Here is a 19,880-nt window from a genome sequence, read left to right as displayed (position 1 = left end):
CATCTTCAGAGTGTAAAAACATTACTCCTTTATATTCTTATTTACCAAAATAGAACCAAGGCAGGTCAGCTGCAGCTAGCTTTGTCTCTTGATAAAGAACTGTGAAACATCCTCTTGAGAGTGGGACCATAACTTTCCTGCAAGGCAGGCAAATAGCATCCATACGTCAAATGCCAAGTAGCTGTACGCACATGCCACATACTATAATTAAGCACAAATTCAAGTAACATTTACATACTACAGAGTCCACATGTACCTACCCAAAAAACATGACCACTTCACAAAACGTATACAGGCAGTAATATCAGAACAACTGAGGTACTGGAAACACAAATATTTATGCCAAGAGATTTCAATATCATACAGCAATATAAAAGCAGTAATAAAAACATTTGCCAGTCTAAATCAAATAAAGCTATCTAGAAAAAGAAGCTAAATAAAAAGTTATTTAGGGACAGAAATACCTGAACAGAAAAGAAGTGTGTTAACTACAGCATGTAACATGTCATCCCAAGTCAACCCGTAATTGAAGTACTGGCTTAATACATCACTACTGTGACATTTTCTTCAATAAATAGAATAAGTCTTGACAATACAAAAGGTGCATATTACTGTGTATGTTTCAAGAGGAATATCTGCAATATAAATGTTCAGCTTATTAATACCCTCTTATTTCTTATTCTGGACATGAACAGAAAAAAACAAAAACAAAACCACCAACAACAAAAAGCTAAAGAAAAACCCCCAAATTAAAAATAATAATAAAAAAAATCAAATCCAAACAATTCTTTTTCCTAGTTGAGAGAAATTCAAAGGAAAAAAAAAAAAAAAAAAAAGGCAACTCACAATACTCTTCTTCAATAATAAAAGAGCCCTCTATTTACATGTGGGCCAGTCAGTTAAAGAAGATATCGGTTCTCAGATAATGACACGACTAAGGGCTTTCTGCCCTCTCTAGTCATATACGTGCAGCATGGCAGATATGGAAGCCAGTATCTTGTATCTTAAAAAGAAAAAAAAAAAATTAAAGAAAAAAAAAGTATCATAGTTTTCTTCCTTCACCCCCCCCCCCCCCCCCCCCCCCAAATTATAGCAGTAATGCATCTGGAAGTTCGAGTCGTAATAGCTTCCTGCAACAAACCATTTGACACAAAACAGAACAGCTTGTTAAATGACAGTTACTTCCCCTTAAGGGAACAAAGCATTAAAATGTCATTTCCTGACAAGAGTATTAAGTAGTTTATTTAGAAGAAATGAGTTGAAAATAGCTATCAAGAGACATGAATTGAAATTTTGTTTGTTTTTAGCACCCACTTTTCATGTCCATCTTTGTGCACCTAATTTTTTTTTTGTAAGTTAACCCCATTAATTATTAGGTATCTGATTTAAAAAAAAAAAGTGTTAGCCAATTGTCCTTTCCCTGAATAATGGCTGAAGTTAAATATCTAACAGTGCGATGCCAAGATGTGAGCTGAGGCAAAAAAGTTTCTATTTGTTGTGAGTTACCACTATTTTAAATGGAACAGAAACAGGAGTGATACAGCTGCACCGGAATTGGCATGTGCAGTCTCCTTGGCTCCAAAAAGGTGAGAAGCTACAATTGCTCCATGCTGCCTTTTCTCCTCCAAATCAATCTAACCTGATAGCAAGCTCCCCCCGCCCCCCCAATCTGTCCCCATGCTACATTTGTTATATTAGCTCCTTGTGGAGGTTCCCTCTCAGTCTGAGGACCTCTTGAGTGTCTTTTGCTACCAAGCTAGGCTGATGCAGGATGTGATTTAACACGGTCAGGAAGGGCTCCTTCATGTGTCCATCTCCAGGTTGTGTACCTTTTGAACACCAGTCTTTGTGTTCAGTTAAAGAATGGGTCCAAGTCTTCTTCCATGTTGACATCAGGCACCAGCTGATCTGATACTTCCTTAGCACCATATCCTGAATTCGATACATTAAAATCTGTAGAAAACCACGGATGGTCCAGAATTTCTTGTGAAGTCAGCCTTTCCGATGGCTCCCGACGCAGTATGCTACGTATGAGGCATTTTGCCTTGGGGGATAGAGTTTCTGGAATGTTAAACTGCCCGCGACGGATCTTGCTGAAGAGGGAACTAGGCTCAATGTCATGGAAAGGATAGCGTCCAACTAGCATGGTATAAAGCATGACACCTAGACTCCATACGTCCGCTGCTTTGCCAGAGTAGCTGCCATTTGTGTTCAAGATCTCTGGACTCACATAAGCTGGGCATCCATGTTTATCAGAAAGAGAGTCATCATTTCCTCTTAAAATATATGCATCTTCTAGGCTTTCCAATTTCACTCTAGTCCTGTGGGGGAAAAAAAACAACACCAAACCCATCAAGTTAAGCAAACATCAAAACTCAGATTCCTAACTGTTAACAATTACACAGTCATAATAGTAATGTTCTGCATGACTCAACTACAGAAGTGCATTAGCTTAAGATCCCACTCATAGGACTTGTTACAGATAATTGATACTGTCTCTTCTATACCAGCGAGAGATACCAGAGACATATAGGGAATATTGCCACACACAGAGCCATAAGATTTCAAATACAGTTATGTCCCACAAAGTCATTTGTATCTTTTCAAGACCTTACTAATACTTGCCATATTCATGTACTTGTAAATTTTTCATAGGTGTGATTTCCAAAACTCTGGAGACACAAACCTCAAGAATTTTTCTGTGCTGGCTGCACTCTGAGGTACCCCATGCCCAGCCTAGCCTTAACTAAACAAGGTTATTTTGATGCATTCACACCAGTGAGAACACACTTACACCTGTCATTCGACAAGGTTCAATAGGAGTAAAATGGTCGCTCTGACTCTAAATGGATTCCCTCCAACCAGCATTTTTTCTTTATCCTAACATTAAGGAATAGCAATTTTAACAGATTTCAGTCTTCTCAAACAGACCTTTGGGCAAAGAGAAATTAGGTGAGCTGAATGCTGCCAAGAAACTGCAAGCTTATCCACTCAGCAGAACCAGAGGAGCTCCTCACCTTGGAATGAACAGAGAGGCTAGCAAACAGCTTGCAGAGAGATGACAGGGATACTTTATCTAGATTGCAAACTCCTCCTGCCTGCAAAGTGCTGAACTTATCATTGTACTGCAGTAATTATCTCTGCAAGAGAATTTTCTTCCCTAATGGGTATCACATAGGATTAGGGGGAAAAAAAAAAGAAAGATGCTGAGTTGCTTGTCACAGCATTAGATGAACATAACCTTCCTTTCCTTTTAATTTTCACTGCTAGCATCTATAACTGTATTCAAAAATCTGTCCCTGTTGAAGATATCCAAAAGGATGACCAATTTTTAGACTACTTCCCAGGAACAGTTGGTTTTGGGAACAGGATCATGACAACACAACAGGACTTGTCCAGTGCATCTAGACAGAATAGTCACCTAGCAGTAGTGCAGGCTTTCTTTTCAGCTTCTTGGGACAATTCAGTTTGGGTATTACTGTCCTTGTCCCTCAACCTCACTGGCCTGTATGATCACACTCAGCCCTGTGTCATGGCCACACTTCCATAACATTCACTGGAGTTCATCCCAGAAAGGAGAACTCTCATCTCTTGACTAAAGCACATCAATTACAAGCATTAAAACAGACAAAGAGAACCCTGTTTCTTTAAATGTTTACTGAAGACATCACCCAGGCTTGAGTTGCAAAGGACAGCTGGACCAGTTTTCACTTATACTTGGTTCCAAGGCAGCTCAGAACTATCTTCTCTGAACCAACAGAAGAGCATTATACTCCGTGGAGTACTTCAGAGGCGACTGTCCCATAAGCTCTCATAATGACACTTGGACCTTTTCAGCAGCTAGAAACACCTACTAGGAGAGGTGAATGCCCCTTTGGCAATATGCTTTGAATCAGGAAGTCATAAATATGGAATTCAGAATACCTGGATCCCAAGCACAGTGTGCCAAGGCTGTTACTGCTCGCCTTAAACAGGTCAGTGTTTTCTCTTCCAATCTGGATGCTGATGGGGTTTGTGCAACACACCTGCTTCCTGACTAATTACTCATTGCCAGCCTAACAGCACTTCTCCTGGCAATGGACAACTCCTTCATTAGCACTCAAAAATACTTTACAGCAGTAATATCTGACAAAGGAAACTGGGTGCAGGGAGAAGCAATTGTAATTATCAGGACCACATCAATTTCCCTCTGTACACAGCTCAGAGGGTTCCAAACAGGAGAGACCTTTCATAATGCTCAGCTTTGACATGTTCCTTCACCTGTACAGCACAGAAGAGCAGTGAGAACTAATGCCTAGAGAAAAAGCACACCAAGGAAGGCAGAGAACAGAGAGGAGGAAATGAAAGGGAAGGCAGGGACATGAGTTGTGGTTCCATTTGCATTGCCCACCTCAGTTTTTCCACAGAAAGGCATGTGTCGCAATAAAATGGTGAGGCCAGCTACTCCAACATGCATTAAGTCACTGAACCGCCAGACAGGAAAGCATCGACTCACTCCTGCTAACTAACAGAAGCAGAACACACACACACAGAGGGAGTGGAGCAGAACATGCTATTTATAAAAATAACTTACAGGAGGGAATTCACCCCCCCACACACACTCTCCTGCCATCTCAGCATCAACAGCACAGGGAAAGGCTCTTTACTCTCCCATCCTACATTTCCGAGAGCTGCCACAGAATTTTAAAAAATAAAACAAACAGAAAAACCCCACAGTTCAACAAGAAGCTTTTAATTCACAAAAAAAGTTACTGGAATTCCCTATCTCTTATTTCCTACAATGGATGCGATATAAAATCACGCAGAGCAGACTGAAAGGTTTGTCAAAAAATTAATCTTCTCCAACAGGAGAAACAATTTCTTAATAATAAAATAGAAACAGCTTTATCCCTGACTTGCTTGTCTCACAAGGTGCTGCAGCCTGCAGTCCTCCACAGAGGCTACAGCAGGTTTTGTTTAAGCAAACAAATGGAACAACAGCTGGCCCTTATCTGCCTGCTCCTCCATAAGCCGCAGCCAAATGAAGTAAATGCTCAAACCAGGTTTTTCATCCTGCTGAGTTGACAGGCTTTGAGGAAACAAAAGGTTTGAAATTAAACAAAAACACAGTCTTCAGTCCTCCTCCTTCTTCGTTGTCAGCCCCCAAACCCTCAACTAGTAACACCACCCTTGTGTATAAGACAAGTGATGAAATGGCTCCTCTGCAACAAGGAGCAGCACACGTATGGCACTGGATAAGCCACTCTGCACAGGCACGCATTACCCTCATCAACTGCAGGAGCTGCCATCTCTTCTGCACATACACAGCATCAGTGTGACCTTCTCCCTTTCCCAATTACCATCAGAAGCAACTCGAGGTGCTCCTATTTTCATTTTTAAGGTTGAGAGTCTGTACAGAAGGTAACAACACAGGTTTGCCATCCTTGCAGCAAGGAGACTGCAAGGAGTAATGGAAGGGCTTGCTGGCATGGCAGCTCACCTGCTTGGCACAGCTGGTGCACAGAAGCACTCACAAGCTTTTGCTGCCAAGGACCCTGGCTCGGCTCCGCTGGCACCCCTCACTGCGAGCCAGAATCGGGGCTGGAGAGACCCACACTCCAGCCTGTTTTCACCAGTGATGGATGACTTTGCATTCCTCAGTCTGCAGTCTTACTACAGCTAATACACAGGTGTGAATGGCAAATCTCACCCCCCTTTTTTTACAGTCATTTCAGGTTTTACAGGCAGTCAGAAAGGAGCAGCCTGGCTTAGGAGCTGCTATTTCCCAGCACACAGCACCCCATCTCTGCAAGAAATAGCTTTCAGCTCTGTCTGGTCTTCCCTTCCTCTGTATTTCAAGCATTGCCTAAAAGGTCTATTTTCTGCAAGCCGGGGGAAACAGGAAAGAAGGGAGTCTAAATATATGGAAATGCAGAGACACGATGGATGAGAAGCAATCTCTCCCTCCCCCACATGCTCTCAGAGGAAGCACTGAAATCAACTATCCAGGAAAAAAGAATAAAAGCCAAGAAAAACAAACAGACCCTCAACATTGCAAGTAGCTTCTGAGAATACAGAACCTCCACAGCAAAGAGCGGGGAAGGCATCCAACTGCAGAGTAACCAGACGACCCTAAATTCAACACTTGGCAGGCAAGGGACAGCCTCAAAACCAAACACTGAGATGTGAAATCACCATCAGCTTTGAAGTGCCTCACATCACGAAGGACAAGAACAAAAAAAATTCTTTTTTATATTTTTTAGAAGTCGTGTTTCAAAGAAACCCCTCTCATTCTCTAAATAATTAACTCACATCAGTCAAGTGAAAGACCCCCACAAGAGGAAAAAAAAAAAAGTTTTTCAAAAGCATCAGTATTCGAGTTCAACCATTCAAATGGTTGCAATAAAATTAATCCCTAAAGTTCAAACGTAAGCTACTGCCAACGCCGGATGAGAATCACTTTGCACACATACTGTAGGACAACAAAGACTTTTGTTAAGGCTTACGTAATTACAGTACATAATTTCAAGTTTTAATGCAGACCCTGAATAAGCACTTGGAAAAAGAGCATTATACATCTATCAGATCATTGATAAAACACTGCATTAGTCTAATGCATTAAAAAAAAAATACAACCCTGAATCATGGCTATTTAAAAAGGGGAAGCTATTCTGCCTATGAATGCTTTCCCATTACTGGTGAATGAAACCACAGAAGTGCAATCAGAGGGCAGCAGCAGCACTCAGACGGGAAATGCGTCTTTGTCCCCATAGAAACCGTCAGGGAAACCCATGAAAAACAATACCACTCTGAATTTCTTATCAATATGCCATTCATTACTTGACTGTATTCAGACTTTACTCTTCAGTAATGTAACAAAACCTAATCAATTAGGCATCTTCCAGAAGATTCTTCAATGCAAGCTCCTGAGTTAGCACCCTCCTGAGTAAGCACCGTCTCTGGCAGGCGGCTTTGTTGCATATCCTGCAGTTTTTTCCGAAGTGATTTGCATTATTCCTCCCTATAAAACTTAGCGGCTACTGGCAAATTGCTATCCTGCCTTTTGACACTTAAGCCAGGGCTGTAAGAACCCAGCAGCCACACTTGCTCTCCGAAAGCAAACACAAGTTCCATACTAAAAATCAATAGATTTGGAGGGCTCTAAGATCATACAGCATAAGATAGGAAAAAAAAACCCAAACACCAACCACAAAACCTGGAACATTAAAAGCAGAAGGAATGACTGAAAGTCTGAGTATTTCAAAGGAAAGTATCTCCACTGCAGCAATTAAACAACCAGTAATAAGAGAGACCATGCCTGAATCAACAAAAGCAGTTGCTTCTAGACTGTGCTTAAAGTAGTATGTATGAGAAGTAACACCTGAACTACAGCTGAGCCACCATTATCACTTTGGAAACACTAACCACAGATCAGAGTCACAATTTTAGTAAGCATCATCCCTCAGATGACAGCCAGATGAGCTGCCTGGAGAAAAGACAGAAGAAGCCATCCTTCTACGGTCACTACAGGTACACCATCCACTTGCTATTCAGGCTGGGTCAGAATCAAATGATCCAAATTTACAGTTCCTATATAGCAGCCTCACACCTGGAGAGATCAGAAAACAACTATCATCACCACATGAATTGCAATTTTATTAATAAGACTTCAGGTAAATAAAAAATGGCAACTTCTAAGAGGAAGAGGTGTATCACAATATTCTCATCTACCCATAAAAAATTAAGGCACCCAAGCAATGCTATCTCATATTTCAACATGACTCTGAGGCCAAGAAAGCCTTTCCCTAGGTAGAGGCACTCAAGCCATCAACTGCCCAATAGATCAGGGATTGCTCCTGTGCGGCCAATAATTTACAGGTCATTTAATCAAGGCCAGTTGCTAGCACCTCATCACAAAGATGAATGCAATCATGCCATTATAGTCACAATGAGAGGGAAAAAAAAAATAAAGGGGAAGCCCCACTTTGCAAACAGTTATCTTTTGCTAATTGATTTTTTTAACTAAGGGAATCTCCTAAATAATGCAAAAGTAGGCTGTCACCGCCAAGACAGTGAGATGGGGAAAGCTGCCAGCAAAACCCTGTGCAGATGATTTGCAGCTTGGTGTAAAGACTCTGAACTCAGAACTACCCGATCTCTTTCAGGGGCAGCAAAGCACATGGGATCAGAGGGGAAATGTTATGCCATCAATTTAAATCCTGCTCCTTTCACCCTATGATCCCTTCCAGCACATAACAGCATACAGCCTGGAAGTTCACAACACAATGTCCTACTCAACTTCAAGGAGAAAAACAAACAAACAAAAACCAAACCTGCACAAAGGCAGTCAGACAAATCATCTCTTGCATAATGAAACAGGCTCAAGGATATGTTTCAAAAGACAACTGGGACTTGCAGACAGCACAGGTTTACAGGATGAACCTTGTTCCTAAGGGAAGATTCCCTCACTGGTACTTCCGTGGAATGAGGAAGCCTCTAAAAATTACCTATCCCCCACCCTTCCTCTGAAGGGATGCTACCAGCACACTCAGCCCTGCCTCACAACCCTTCCTGACATGCAGCAACTTAGGGCTTTTATCTTGTTTTACATTGGCCTTTTTTTCCTGCAGAATTCCATTTACAAAGTGCTTTGAAACCCCCTTAAACACCTTCAAGAAAGGCTGGTGCTCCAAAAACCTCAGCTTTACAACATTAAAATAGGATTGCTGGGAACTGCCTGTCCCATATGCCATATACTTAGTTTATTCCACCCCCCTATTGCCTAAGGAGACAAGGTTTCTCAAAAAGTAGACAGGTAGGTAGCAACCTGTGTGTAGGCTTTGAAATCCAATCCAGACCCTTGCACAGAGGGGCTTGGTTACAGTACTTTGAGCAGTCCATTACTTGATAAGCATCTGATTCAGGGCAGCTACTTCATCTCACTTTTATCTTTTTAGATTACACTGAAGGTCAGTGTTTTAAAAAGTTCTTTTGTCAACTGTATGCTGTGTCCACCATTTTTTCAATATGATGCATGGTGAAGCTCCATTAAAGGAGCTCTTAGGAAGCTTAAAACTTTATTTTGTTAATTAAAACTCCACATTAGAAAAAAAGCCTTACACTGAGCCTGCAGTGGGTGCTCAGCACCTCTAACAAAGCAGCACCATTATTTCACAACCCCACTGGAAACCTTTCATTTAGGTGTTTGCAAACCTGTCTGTAAGCAATATACATCTACTAAAAAGCAGATGCTAAGACTAAATACACCTCCAGTGGGCTCTTGTTTACAATCTTCACTTTTCCTTTGTACAAATGTACAAAGAAGTCCTCCGTCTCCACTCAAAAGTGAACACTGAATATTTTGGCACGAAGTCCATGGATGGATGTTTCCAAGTCTTCAAAATAACCAGCTGTTGAACTTTTAATGTAAGATGTCTCAAGAGACACCTACTTCCAGGGACTGTAAAGCACCTAACATTGGAGAGATCAATCCCATGACTGGCATCTCATGACCCAACCATACCAATCATGCCTGACCTTACAACCAATACATAACACAGTGGTCAGCCAGAGGCACCCCTCAGAAAGTCTGACAGCATTGCTGGGGAGGCCACACACAGGCCTTCAAGCAGGGCTCTCCTTCCTGTTCCAAGCATAGCATAGAACTGCTCCTCAACACTATCCTTCAACAGATCTAATAGATGAGGCTGCAATGGGAAAACAACTGAAGAGAGAGTAAAGAAAAGATACAGGTCCAACTATAAGCCAAATAGCAGGAGATAGGACAGTCCAATGGTAAAACCTTCTGCAAACTCTAGAGCTTGGCTCTACAGGAAAGGCTCTTGCCTCTGATGGTCTCACTGAGCTGACTCAAGGTGCACTGAAGCTCAAGCTTTCATCTCAGGCCACCCAGCAGCCAACTTTTCCCCAGCTTTTGCTTTCATTCATGACCTTAGGCATAGCATTTAACCTCCATGCCCTCAGGGGGAGATTTACGCACTTCACAGGCCTAGTATGATGTTTGACATCTGCAGCTAGTCTCCCACACCCCATTCGGAAGGGTACAGCATACCCTACAAATACAAAGTGCATTGCTCCCAGAAATACTGGGAGAAAACAGAGGCTTAGTAACCAAACCACATGAAAACAAAAGACAGCACAAACCTTTTTGTGGAAAACAGTTGTGCAACGGTTTCATCCTCACCTCTAAATTCAACAGCAGAAATTTGCTGCCTGTGAAGCAATTTGCCTACCTCCATATATTCAAAAAATCCTAATTCCTGAGTTGAAATTCGACCTATGATTCTCCACTATTGAAAAAATTATGCTCTTTAGACTTGTGGCTCCATTCAGGGAAATGTGAAGTATTTAAATGTCAAAACAGATGAAGACTCGTTTTACACCTAAATGGTCTTGTATTTAAAGAGCACTCCCATTTTGCTTGTTTTAATTCTACTTTAGGACTTAGGGAAAGCATTAACTTACCTGTTCTCTAACAATTTTTAAGTAAAACATTAAGTTCTAACACCATGGAGAAAAAGCAGCTGATCCCATTACAATTTGACAAATGCTGGGGAGGAAACTTACTACTTTCAACAAGAAAGTGAAAGATCTACTTGATAGAAGGTCAATATATGCATTCTGTTTTTTATTGTGGGATCAGGCTTCTATCACTAGGTTTGCAAACACCACAACTATGTCACCTCAAAGCACCATCCACTTAAACATAAGATATTCTAGAGGGGAAAAAAAGAAGTAAAACCATTCTAAGAGCATCAAATAAGTATGTTATGCTAACACAGCCTTTCTAAAGAGTGTACTGCACTGACTGCATTCCCATGGTACAGAACAAAAAGTGTCAAATTCTATTTATTTTTATGGAATCTCACCTGCCTCATTCAAAGAACACAGGAAAATTACAGTATCTAAATACCAAAAATATTTTCATTTTCCCTTCAATGAGTGTGATAAATGTACGAGGTCTTTAAGCTTCAAATATTACGACAGCTAATATTTTAATATAATTAAAGGCTTAAAAATGCACTGAAGAAATTAATAATTCCCTGACAGCAGAAACGTTCTTATATGAGGCAAATCACTGTAACAACCAACACAGAAATGTTTGATTTAATTCTGAGATCTTTGAGGTGGCTCTTTCTCAGAGCATCTGCTATATATCAGACTGATGAACAGCTTTATTAGCTACGTAATGTGTATAGTGCCAAGCCAAAAAGCCCTGCACATTTGCAACATCAATATGGGACACCAGCTAGAAGGGTAGTCGCTCTGCCCAAGGGCCTAGTATTAGGACATGAGCACAGCAAAAAATAATCAAGATCAAGAGTCCCACAACATCAACATTGACCTGGCTTAACATCCAGGGCAAGAAAAAATTACGGATATTTATTTAGAAGTTTAAGGTCTCAATTTCTAGATATTCAAGAATCTTAAAGGTACTTTAGAAAGTCCAGCATGATAAGTCAGTGTTTTTCATATGTTCAGTGCTCTTAAAGTCACTGCCTTCATTTAATAAGTGTGCTGCTGCTTGCTAACCCAGTCTTTCAAAACATTTCCAGTCATGCTGTAATGTCTTAGAAATTCTGCTTCATCAAGATCAACTGCATTTTTAAGGAGCTTAACTCTGAAATTTTAACACAAGACTGGCTATTTCACCCATAGTTCACAAATAGAATCACAGACATGCCTTCCCCCAAAAAGCAAAACTTCCCAACCTTCCTTTATGCAAGAGATGAAAGACCCACAGCGCTTGGCAACAGCACAGACAACTTTGATGAAATTTAATGTATCATATATTCAAAATTTCTGGAGCTCAGGATTAAAGGAAGCTATAGGTAAAGTATCTTAAAACACGAACAGAATTATTTTGTTTCCACACTGTGGAATGTTGGATTTCATTTTAAGTACTGATCTATTCACACATGTGGTAGTAAGAAGGTAACACACCCTCAGAGGCTACCTTTGATTTAGCACATCAAGAAAATGACACTAGTAAGATTAGGATCTCTACAAAATGCTCAGCACTACCAGCCTCCCACATTGTTTTTTTTCTACCTTCTTACCTCCTGGCTCATTACAGGCATCCCAAGGCACTGCAGTTTGCAACATCCAAATAACAAGCGTTCTTAGCAGTGACATCAGTAGAAGCAAAGAACACTCATGATGCTATTAGATCAGGAGCCTGAACCTTTGCAAATACCATCTGTAATTTTGATAATGGGAACAGAGTAGCAAGAGTTTCAAAGTAGAATGTATCATTCTGCAAAACTCCAGGAGCTCTGATTTCGTATTGAAGTTGCGGGATATCATTAGGGTCAATGGAAGGACTACGTACTACGAAATGCTGTAATTGATTTTCTTTTTTTAAATGAGTGGAACTGCTTCCATATATCATTCATATTCTCTTGGGCTCCTCCAGTCTGTCAGCGCTCAACTAAGCACAGACAAGTATCTGATCAATAATAAATATAAAAGAAGTGAGTTTTCCATCATGTGTTGCCTGCATGCTGGATTTCCCATCTTTTCTTCTACCAAATAAAAGCTGTGAGAATCTTCAAGAAGAGAAAGTTTTAAAGCTGTAGCCACTAATGGTGAACTGCAGAAAGTCAGACCTGAAGAAATAGCTAGGAAAAGGACTACTAAGGAAGAACTCCATTTAAGAATAGGCAACATACAGCAGCACAGTTCACACATAATTTTCACTTCTTTTCTTCCTCCTCGGTTCATTACCGGTATCAAAGAGCAATAGATCACGCAGCATACATCTTCTAGTCTTTGCTGCCAAAGGCAGCTTCTGAAACATAGATTGCTCGGTATCCTCATCAGCATCAGCAGCCTCCAGGCAACCTGAGCTCAGAGGGGTACAAGCAACACACAAACACCTCCATGAACCTGGAAGGTCCAGGAAGACTTTTTGGCCTAAATATAGCAGCAGAATAAGAGTGATGAGTGATTACAGTCTGATGATCAGAAAGAGACAGTCACTGTTGGTTCTATTTCTATCTCACATTATTTCATCTGCATGTTTATTTAGCAGACAAAGGATTACAATACCTCTCCACTTACAAATCAACATTACATTTAGAAGAAAACTGCATTACAATTACCTTAAAAATAACCAGGAAGTCCTATCTGGCCTTTAAAGTGGATTATTGTATAAATGGAAGACACTGTTCAAAAGTGAGTAACTGTGTGATTTTGCAGATGACAGTTACATTAAAAACATTCATAAAAGCAAACACTATTATAGTACACACCATTCTTAGTGGGTGGCTAAAGGATTTGGCCCCGTGCCTCACGTTGCATTCAGTTCCTAGTAAGCGGCAGGATAAGAGTTCAAAAGTATGCAGCATGGGCCCACGTCTGCTCCCACTACACTGCTCTGAACTCACGCTGCCCTCAATTGGAGCAGTTTTTCCAAGATCTGTATTTCATACAAAACCACAAAAGTTTACATATATCCTCAGGAAAAAAAACAAATTGAAAAAGATCCATTTTAACATTAGGACATTATCAGCTACAACAGAAAACAATCTCTCCCCCAACCATTCTGTAAAAGTTTCCTTATCTGTTTCAGAGGGGCTATAATGGTGTTTAATTATTACACTTGGAGTAAGAGTTGTGAAAGTGTGATTTACATCTATTGGAGTGGTATCTCTCTGAGTGGTTATTAATCTAGTTAAATTTTAGACTTTGTCATTTGAAGAAGAGGAAAGGGTAATCATATATATTGGGGCTGCAGCAGAAAAAAAATAAATGAGAGCTATTTGCTTTGTAGAGAATTGCCTGAATTAAGGAGTGAAATTAAGTTTTCTTTTTTAGTTTATAAAGAGACTAAAAGAAGATTATTTTCCAAAACAGGATAGGCTGAGGACTTCTCTTTCCTGACTGAATACTGTATTATTTTTTTCTAATTCTCAGATCATGCACTTACTGAGCCTGCAGAAAACTTCTGTGCTTTGGCTGTTGGTTTTAACTTCCCCAAACAGTCCCAAATGGAATTGATATGCACCGGTTATTTTTAACAAAGCTCTCCAGAGCATCCATTTCACTCTGAAACAGTTTGAACAAGCTTTGGGACAACTTACAGGATTTAACTAGAAAGGAAAGCCATCTTCCTGTCTTCTACCATGAAATGAAGCAGCACATAGGCAAGCTCTGCCCCTATCTAATCTCTTTTTTTAATTATTCTTCTTCATTTTAATCCCTCAGTGAAAGCCCTGACATTACACTAGCAGTGATTACTATTCCGGTGCCTTATGTGGAAGTTGCAAGTGAATACATGATGTAATATAATGAAAACTGGCAACCACAAGGAAAGAGAGATGAAATTTGCACAGGTACAACAGTACATCTATAGCTCAGTATCAGATACAGCACTTCAAACATTATACCCAGAGTATCCAGCATTCTATTTTTCCCTGCCTTCCCACAGTCTTTCCCCAAATCATTTACCACCCAGTTATTGAGAGGAGATGCTAAAAAAAAAAAAAAAAAAACAAAAAGTAGTTGCCCAAATACCACAACAGCTCTGATGCTAAAAAGAGGCACCCACTCTGCAAGGCAGTTTTTGTCTCAGTACAATTAGTGACCACATAATACTCTCGGAAGCAGCTTCCAGACTCTCACAGCACACAAAACAAGAAGCTGTAATCAGACCAGTCCTCCAAAGCACTGGTGGCCCTTTCCCTCCAACCTGTATCAGCATTAACCACTTGGCTGTTCTTGATGTCTTGATGTCTCCTCACTGAAATGAGCCATTTCCCTCCTTAACATACTGGATCGTTTTCTCCTTTCTTTTTCTAACACTAGTAGTATTTATGGCAGCCGCGCTCTAACACCAGACATCTCAGCAGAGCCATCCTCCAGCAGATGACATCTCCTTCAGAATGAGGGTGCTCTTCCAGATGGAGACTCAGGGGCCAGGCACAGACACAAACAGTACTCTATACTTACTTTACTCCAAAGCCCAAGCAAGAAGGGAAAGTGGCACATCCATCCCATGATCAGGTTTCAGAAGAAAAGGTGTTACACCTTGTGTACTACAAATAAATGGTATGGTGACAACAAAGGGTAGAGCATCCTGTAATTCTGACATCTGACCTCAGGGACCCCCACCTGTAAAGTAAGGGAGACTCTTACCTTTCTTCATCTTTGAAAATAAACTTTCGCAGCTTGAGATCTCGCAGTACCAGTCCACCATCATGGCAGTGTGCAACAGCGGAAGCTATTTGATAGAAGAGTTTGGCTGCCTCCTCTTCTTTAAGCTTCTTGCAGGTACGAACAAATGAATGCATGTCCCCATAGCTCCTTTCAAAGAACACATACGCTTTTGTCTCCCCAAGAATTATTTCAGTAATTTGGTTGATATTTTTATGTGCAGGCAGACAAAAACATGGTGCTAATAACTCCTGGTAGCAGCCAATATCAAACACCTGTAGGAACAACAAAGTAAAGCCAAGGTTAGCAATATGAAGGACAGTGAAGTTATAGTACATTTAATTCTGTTAGCAGATCCATCTAAGTACAATTTATGCTGCTACCGAAGCTGCATTGATGTAAACAGGATGTCACAAGCTCAGGGCACTGAGGACAAGACAAAACAGACTACACAACCCCACGCAGAACATACGGGTAACCTTGACAGGGAAGGCTAGTCTTAAACTTGTAGGAAGAATAGTTCCATTTGCTAAAAGCTGGTCACATTTAAAATTAAGCCCTGAAGATCAGCAACATACAGGAGCATTACTTTGAAGGAAACATGTTTATCTTGTGTTTTCCATCCAAATAATCTCACAGAGAACATGGCCAATAGTTTTGTATTGCGACAAGCTGTCACGTTAAATCTACCCTGATCCACATGCTTCTCTATTTTAATTTTATTAACCTATTAAAGCTTTAAGAATTTTCAAGTTTAAAATATCATCTAGTGCTATTCATGTTTACTTCCTGCCTCTCTTTAATCTCTGACAAACAGCAAAGTCACTTTCACTTTCAAAGTCTCAGTTTTACAATGGCTGTTTACAAGATCAGAAGGACAACCCAGGAAACTGTTGGAGCGCAGACAAACATCCTCCAAAAGGCAAGGGATAGACAAAACCCACCCTGGGCTCTGCATTTCAATTGAGTGCTCCACTAAAAGTGTCCCTTTACCAGCAAGTATGTTATCACTGATCTTATGAATGAGCTCTAAGAATTAAAGGCTGCTGGGAAACCCAAATATAAAAGTTACTATAATCTAGTGATGACGAATGAATCAGTATTTGAGTCAATTGAGAAATGCCCACATTACAAGAAAAATACTTCATTGAGAATAACATAAATCAGTGTGCTAAAAGAAGATACAAGCAAAGCATTAATGGGAGTGATTTTTAATTATACCTGGTCCAGATGTACTACAAAGAAAGGGATTAGCATTTCCACTAGCATAAAAAGTTGATTAATATATAACTTATTCTTGGGTGCTCTGTTAGTTTAGAAAAGATAATTTAAGGTAGTCGCCTCATTCTAACTGAAAATAAACATTAAGAACTTGTGTAAGTCTCTGACTGCTTTAAATTGCAATTATTTTCTTGTATTCCATTAGTAGGAAACTTTATCTCCTCCAAAAGCAAATCTCTCTGCTTTCTTTGAAGCCTTAAAAAGCTTTCAAAACTGAGAGAGCCGGTTCAATCAACATTCACCTGAGGCTTCAAAACCTGAGTCATTTAATGCTTCAGAGCACAATCCCAACAAATTCCTTCTACAGAAAAGGACCCAAATGCCAAGAAACTGGGACACCCCCTGCTCACACACCTCTTTCTTCCCGTACTCTATACCTGTGCTGCCATACTCCAGCACAGGCTAAAACAACCTTAATGGCAGGCTGCCAAAGAGATCCAACACATTTTATGGGGGGTAGATTAGCACTGAGGCATTCTGGTGACATTGTGCGCCAGGGAAGCAGAACCCGGGTGGGAAGGGGGCGTTGCTAAAATCCCTGGTGTGTAATTCATTCCAGAGGAGAATTCATTGACATTTGGATCTCAAAACTCGTAACTACTGCACTGTAAGTGAATGGGTCTATTACCAAGCAGCTGCTGGAAAATAAAATTTAAGCAGGAACATTCATGTAGCTCAAACCTTCATGTGAAAAAAAAAAAAAAATCCTTTCCAGAATTCTCTCCTAATCAGATTATCCTGATATAAATTAGTTACACACTGTGCTTCTCAGACTATGGCAAATAAGTAGGTCTGGATATCTACCAATGCTGTGTTTGAAAAGAGAGACATGAGAAGTGCTATCATACTGCTACAGTCTAGAATACCTTTTATAAAGGGCTTCTTTGTATCCCAGCCTTTAAGATCCCTGGCCTCAATTCAGCAAATGTCCAATAAGCTGCAGTTTGATTTAGTTCTTGCAGGGAATTGGAAGTGAGAAGTTACCATTGTTTGGATGCCACAGAGCCTTGAAGCAAATAATGGCATCTGTACAGGCAGTGGGTGCAGCCAAATGAATCTTGAGAATCATCAGTATGTGTCTGTTATCCAAACCAATGCTTCTGCAAGCAATCTCTAAGAGCATCTTCAATAAGACACCAGATAACAGGTCTCTGAGCCGGAAGGCTACTTGACAAATAGTAGACATGATACTGTAGGCATTTTAAAGCACGCACTAAATTAAGATGAGTTCAGGACTGACAACTGTGTATTCACAAGCTAGTAATTTGGGCTAAGATCATATTTTTGGAGCTAGAAGTAGTGCCTTGCACATATGGAAAAACCGATGCTATTCAAATGTCAGAATCAGCTCAAAACCATTCAACTTAAATGGAAGGAGGAAAGAAAAAGTCCATTCTGTGAGCTGCAGTTCTGCTGTTCGTACTGTTATCAATACAGTACCTCAATCCTGCAAACCAAACGGGAAACAAAGAGGAGCAGTAACTCGGCTTTACTACTTGCTATGCAAGTTCACCTATAATTTCATGCAGAGCAGCAGCTTTGTGGGATCTGTTTATTTCAGGAAAAGATGCCAGTGTCCTAGAGTGCAGCACTGTATTACTGCACCAAGCAGGGCTTTCAGTCTAGAAATTCTCAGGTTCTGTTTCAGTTTAGAAACAAAGCAGACGATTCAGCATGCAGTATCAGTCCTTTGCAAAGTCAAGGGCCCACTCCCCCCCAGCCCCTAAATAATCACACAAAGTTGTAAGTTGCCTCTTAACATCAGGTCTTACAACTCCATCTGTAAGCATTTTTACAAATAGCAAACAGCAGTAATTATTTTCACTTCTCTGCTATAACCTAGTCTACAACTTTTTACAAATCAAGTGCGGGAAAACATGAAACAGTCAGCAATACTATCATTAATCCCTGGAACACAAACAGGCTGTATTACATTTACTTTTGCAGTTAGTTCAACATCACAGATTTGCTCAAAATAGCCAAATGGATCAACTGTATATTTTGGGAACAATACAAATACTGCAGCGTGTGTTGCAAGGTTTCAATTGGATACATAGTTATAAAAACTGTTAAGAGTACCGCCTCAGTTTGCTGGGCATGAGTCTGTCTGGGTCAGCACAAACAATGAGAATCGCAATTTTCAACAAACAAAAGTATTCCCTGAGCCGGGAAAGAGAAACATCCCTTCACAGAAGTGCACGCATGTGTGGTAGTTTGTTTTTTTTCCCCACAGCTCACCTTTGATTAGTAAGAGCAAATTGGGAGGAGGCAGCGAAAAGCAGGCTGGCTACAAAGAGTGGGATATCTATTTTGTCTGCTCTTCTAAAAACCGTAGGTGTGCAGGTTTTATTCTTGCTCAGTTGTGTAATGGGGGAGGATGCTGTTTGCAAACAACCTCCACAGAGAGGGAGCACAGGCTGATTAATTCAATGTGTGTTTTTGTAACCTTTTTAAGACAAAGATATTGGCAATCTCCCCCTCCCGCTTCTCCATCCTCTTCCGTGACCCAGCTCACAGAAAAAGGGACAGGAAAAATCGAGGAAGCCAGCAGGTTCCAGCACCTTAAAATTAACTGGGGATTCCCTACTCCATTTTGAAAAGTGAGAGTGGGGAAGATGAGGCTTTCTCCTGATCTGAACTCACGTTAAGACCTACTTAAAAGAACGGCTCTTTCCAGAACAATATCCCCCGGTAAGAGGCAGAACTGGCTCCGGGCCACCGCTATAACGTGGCCATTGTCTAGAGAGAGGGAAAAGTTACAGGATGTGCCTTTAATCCTGTCCTCTTGCCTTTTGTTTCTCAACTGTTTAATAATTGAACTACAGGACAGTGTTCGGCCCTCCTGCATGACACGGGAACCCACCGCGCCAGCAGGCTAACCCAGGGGGAGAACAAGGAGGAGAGGTATTACCTTGCAAACCAGCTCCTCGCCACTGTGCAGATGTACGGCTCGGAAAACGTGGTCTCCCTCGAGAGGCTCCAACAATAAGTATTTCCCGATGCAAGAAACGCAATGCGACAAGTTCGGGGTCTCCGGCGGGCTCGGCGAGCCTAGATTCGGGCTAAAACTCTGGCTTGGCTCGATGGACCGTATGGACGAGAGCTCCTCAAAATCCTGGGTTTTATTCCGCGGTCTCCCATATCGTGCTATCGTGATAGGGGTTGACCTTTGTATGTTCATGAGTATGGAGAAAACCAGCCGAGACGCTGTACCGGAGCCCTGGCGTGGAGTGCGGTCCCTCGCCCGTCCGGCTGCGGCTGCCTTTGTGTGGCGGGGGGGGGGGGGGGGGGGCGGGAGCGCGGCGGCGGCGGGCGACCAGCCTCAGCGCCGCGTCCTGGGCACAGAAAGAGAGCGCTCAGCTCGCGCCCCTTTGTTCCCGCCGGCAGCCGGGCGCGGAGCGGCGCGGAAGAACGCGACGGCGGCGGGGCAACGGCGCCCGGTG

General features: G+C 41.3%; 1 protein-coding gene across 1 annotated transcript; it reads right to left on the bottom strand.

The window, feature by feature from the left end:
* Nucleotides 1-1,081: 1,081 nt before the first annotated feature.
* TRIB2 (tribbles pseudokinase 2) lies at nt 1,082-19,629 on the bottom strand. Its single transcript, XM_009909474.2, has 3 exons — nt 19,349-19,629; nt 15,139-15,431; nt 1,082-2,321 (listed from the first exon to the last, which is right to left on the bottom strand). The coding sequence occupies exons 1-3, from the start codon at nt 19,616-19,618 to the stop codon at nt 1,853-1,855; spliced, it is 1,032 nt and encodes a 343-aa protein (XP_009907776.1). The 5' UTR covers nt 19,619-19,629; the 3' UTR covers nt 1,082-1,852.
* Nucleotides 19,630-19,880: the final 251 nt, after the last annotated feature.

This window comes from Dryobates pubescens, chromosome 3 (assembly GCF_014839835.1).
Source record: "Dryobates pubescens isolate bDryPub1 chromosome 3, bDryPub1.pri, whole genome shotgun sequence".
NCBI lineage: Eukaryota > Metazoa > Chordata > Aves > Piciformes > Picidae > Dryobates > Dryobates pubescens.
Note: the sequence above shows the minus strand (reverse complement) of the source record. Positions and strands in the feature narration are given on the sequence as shown.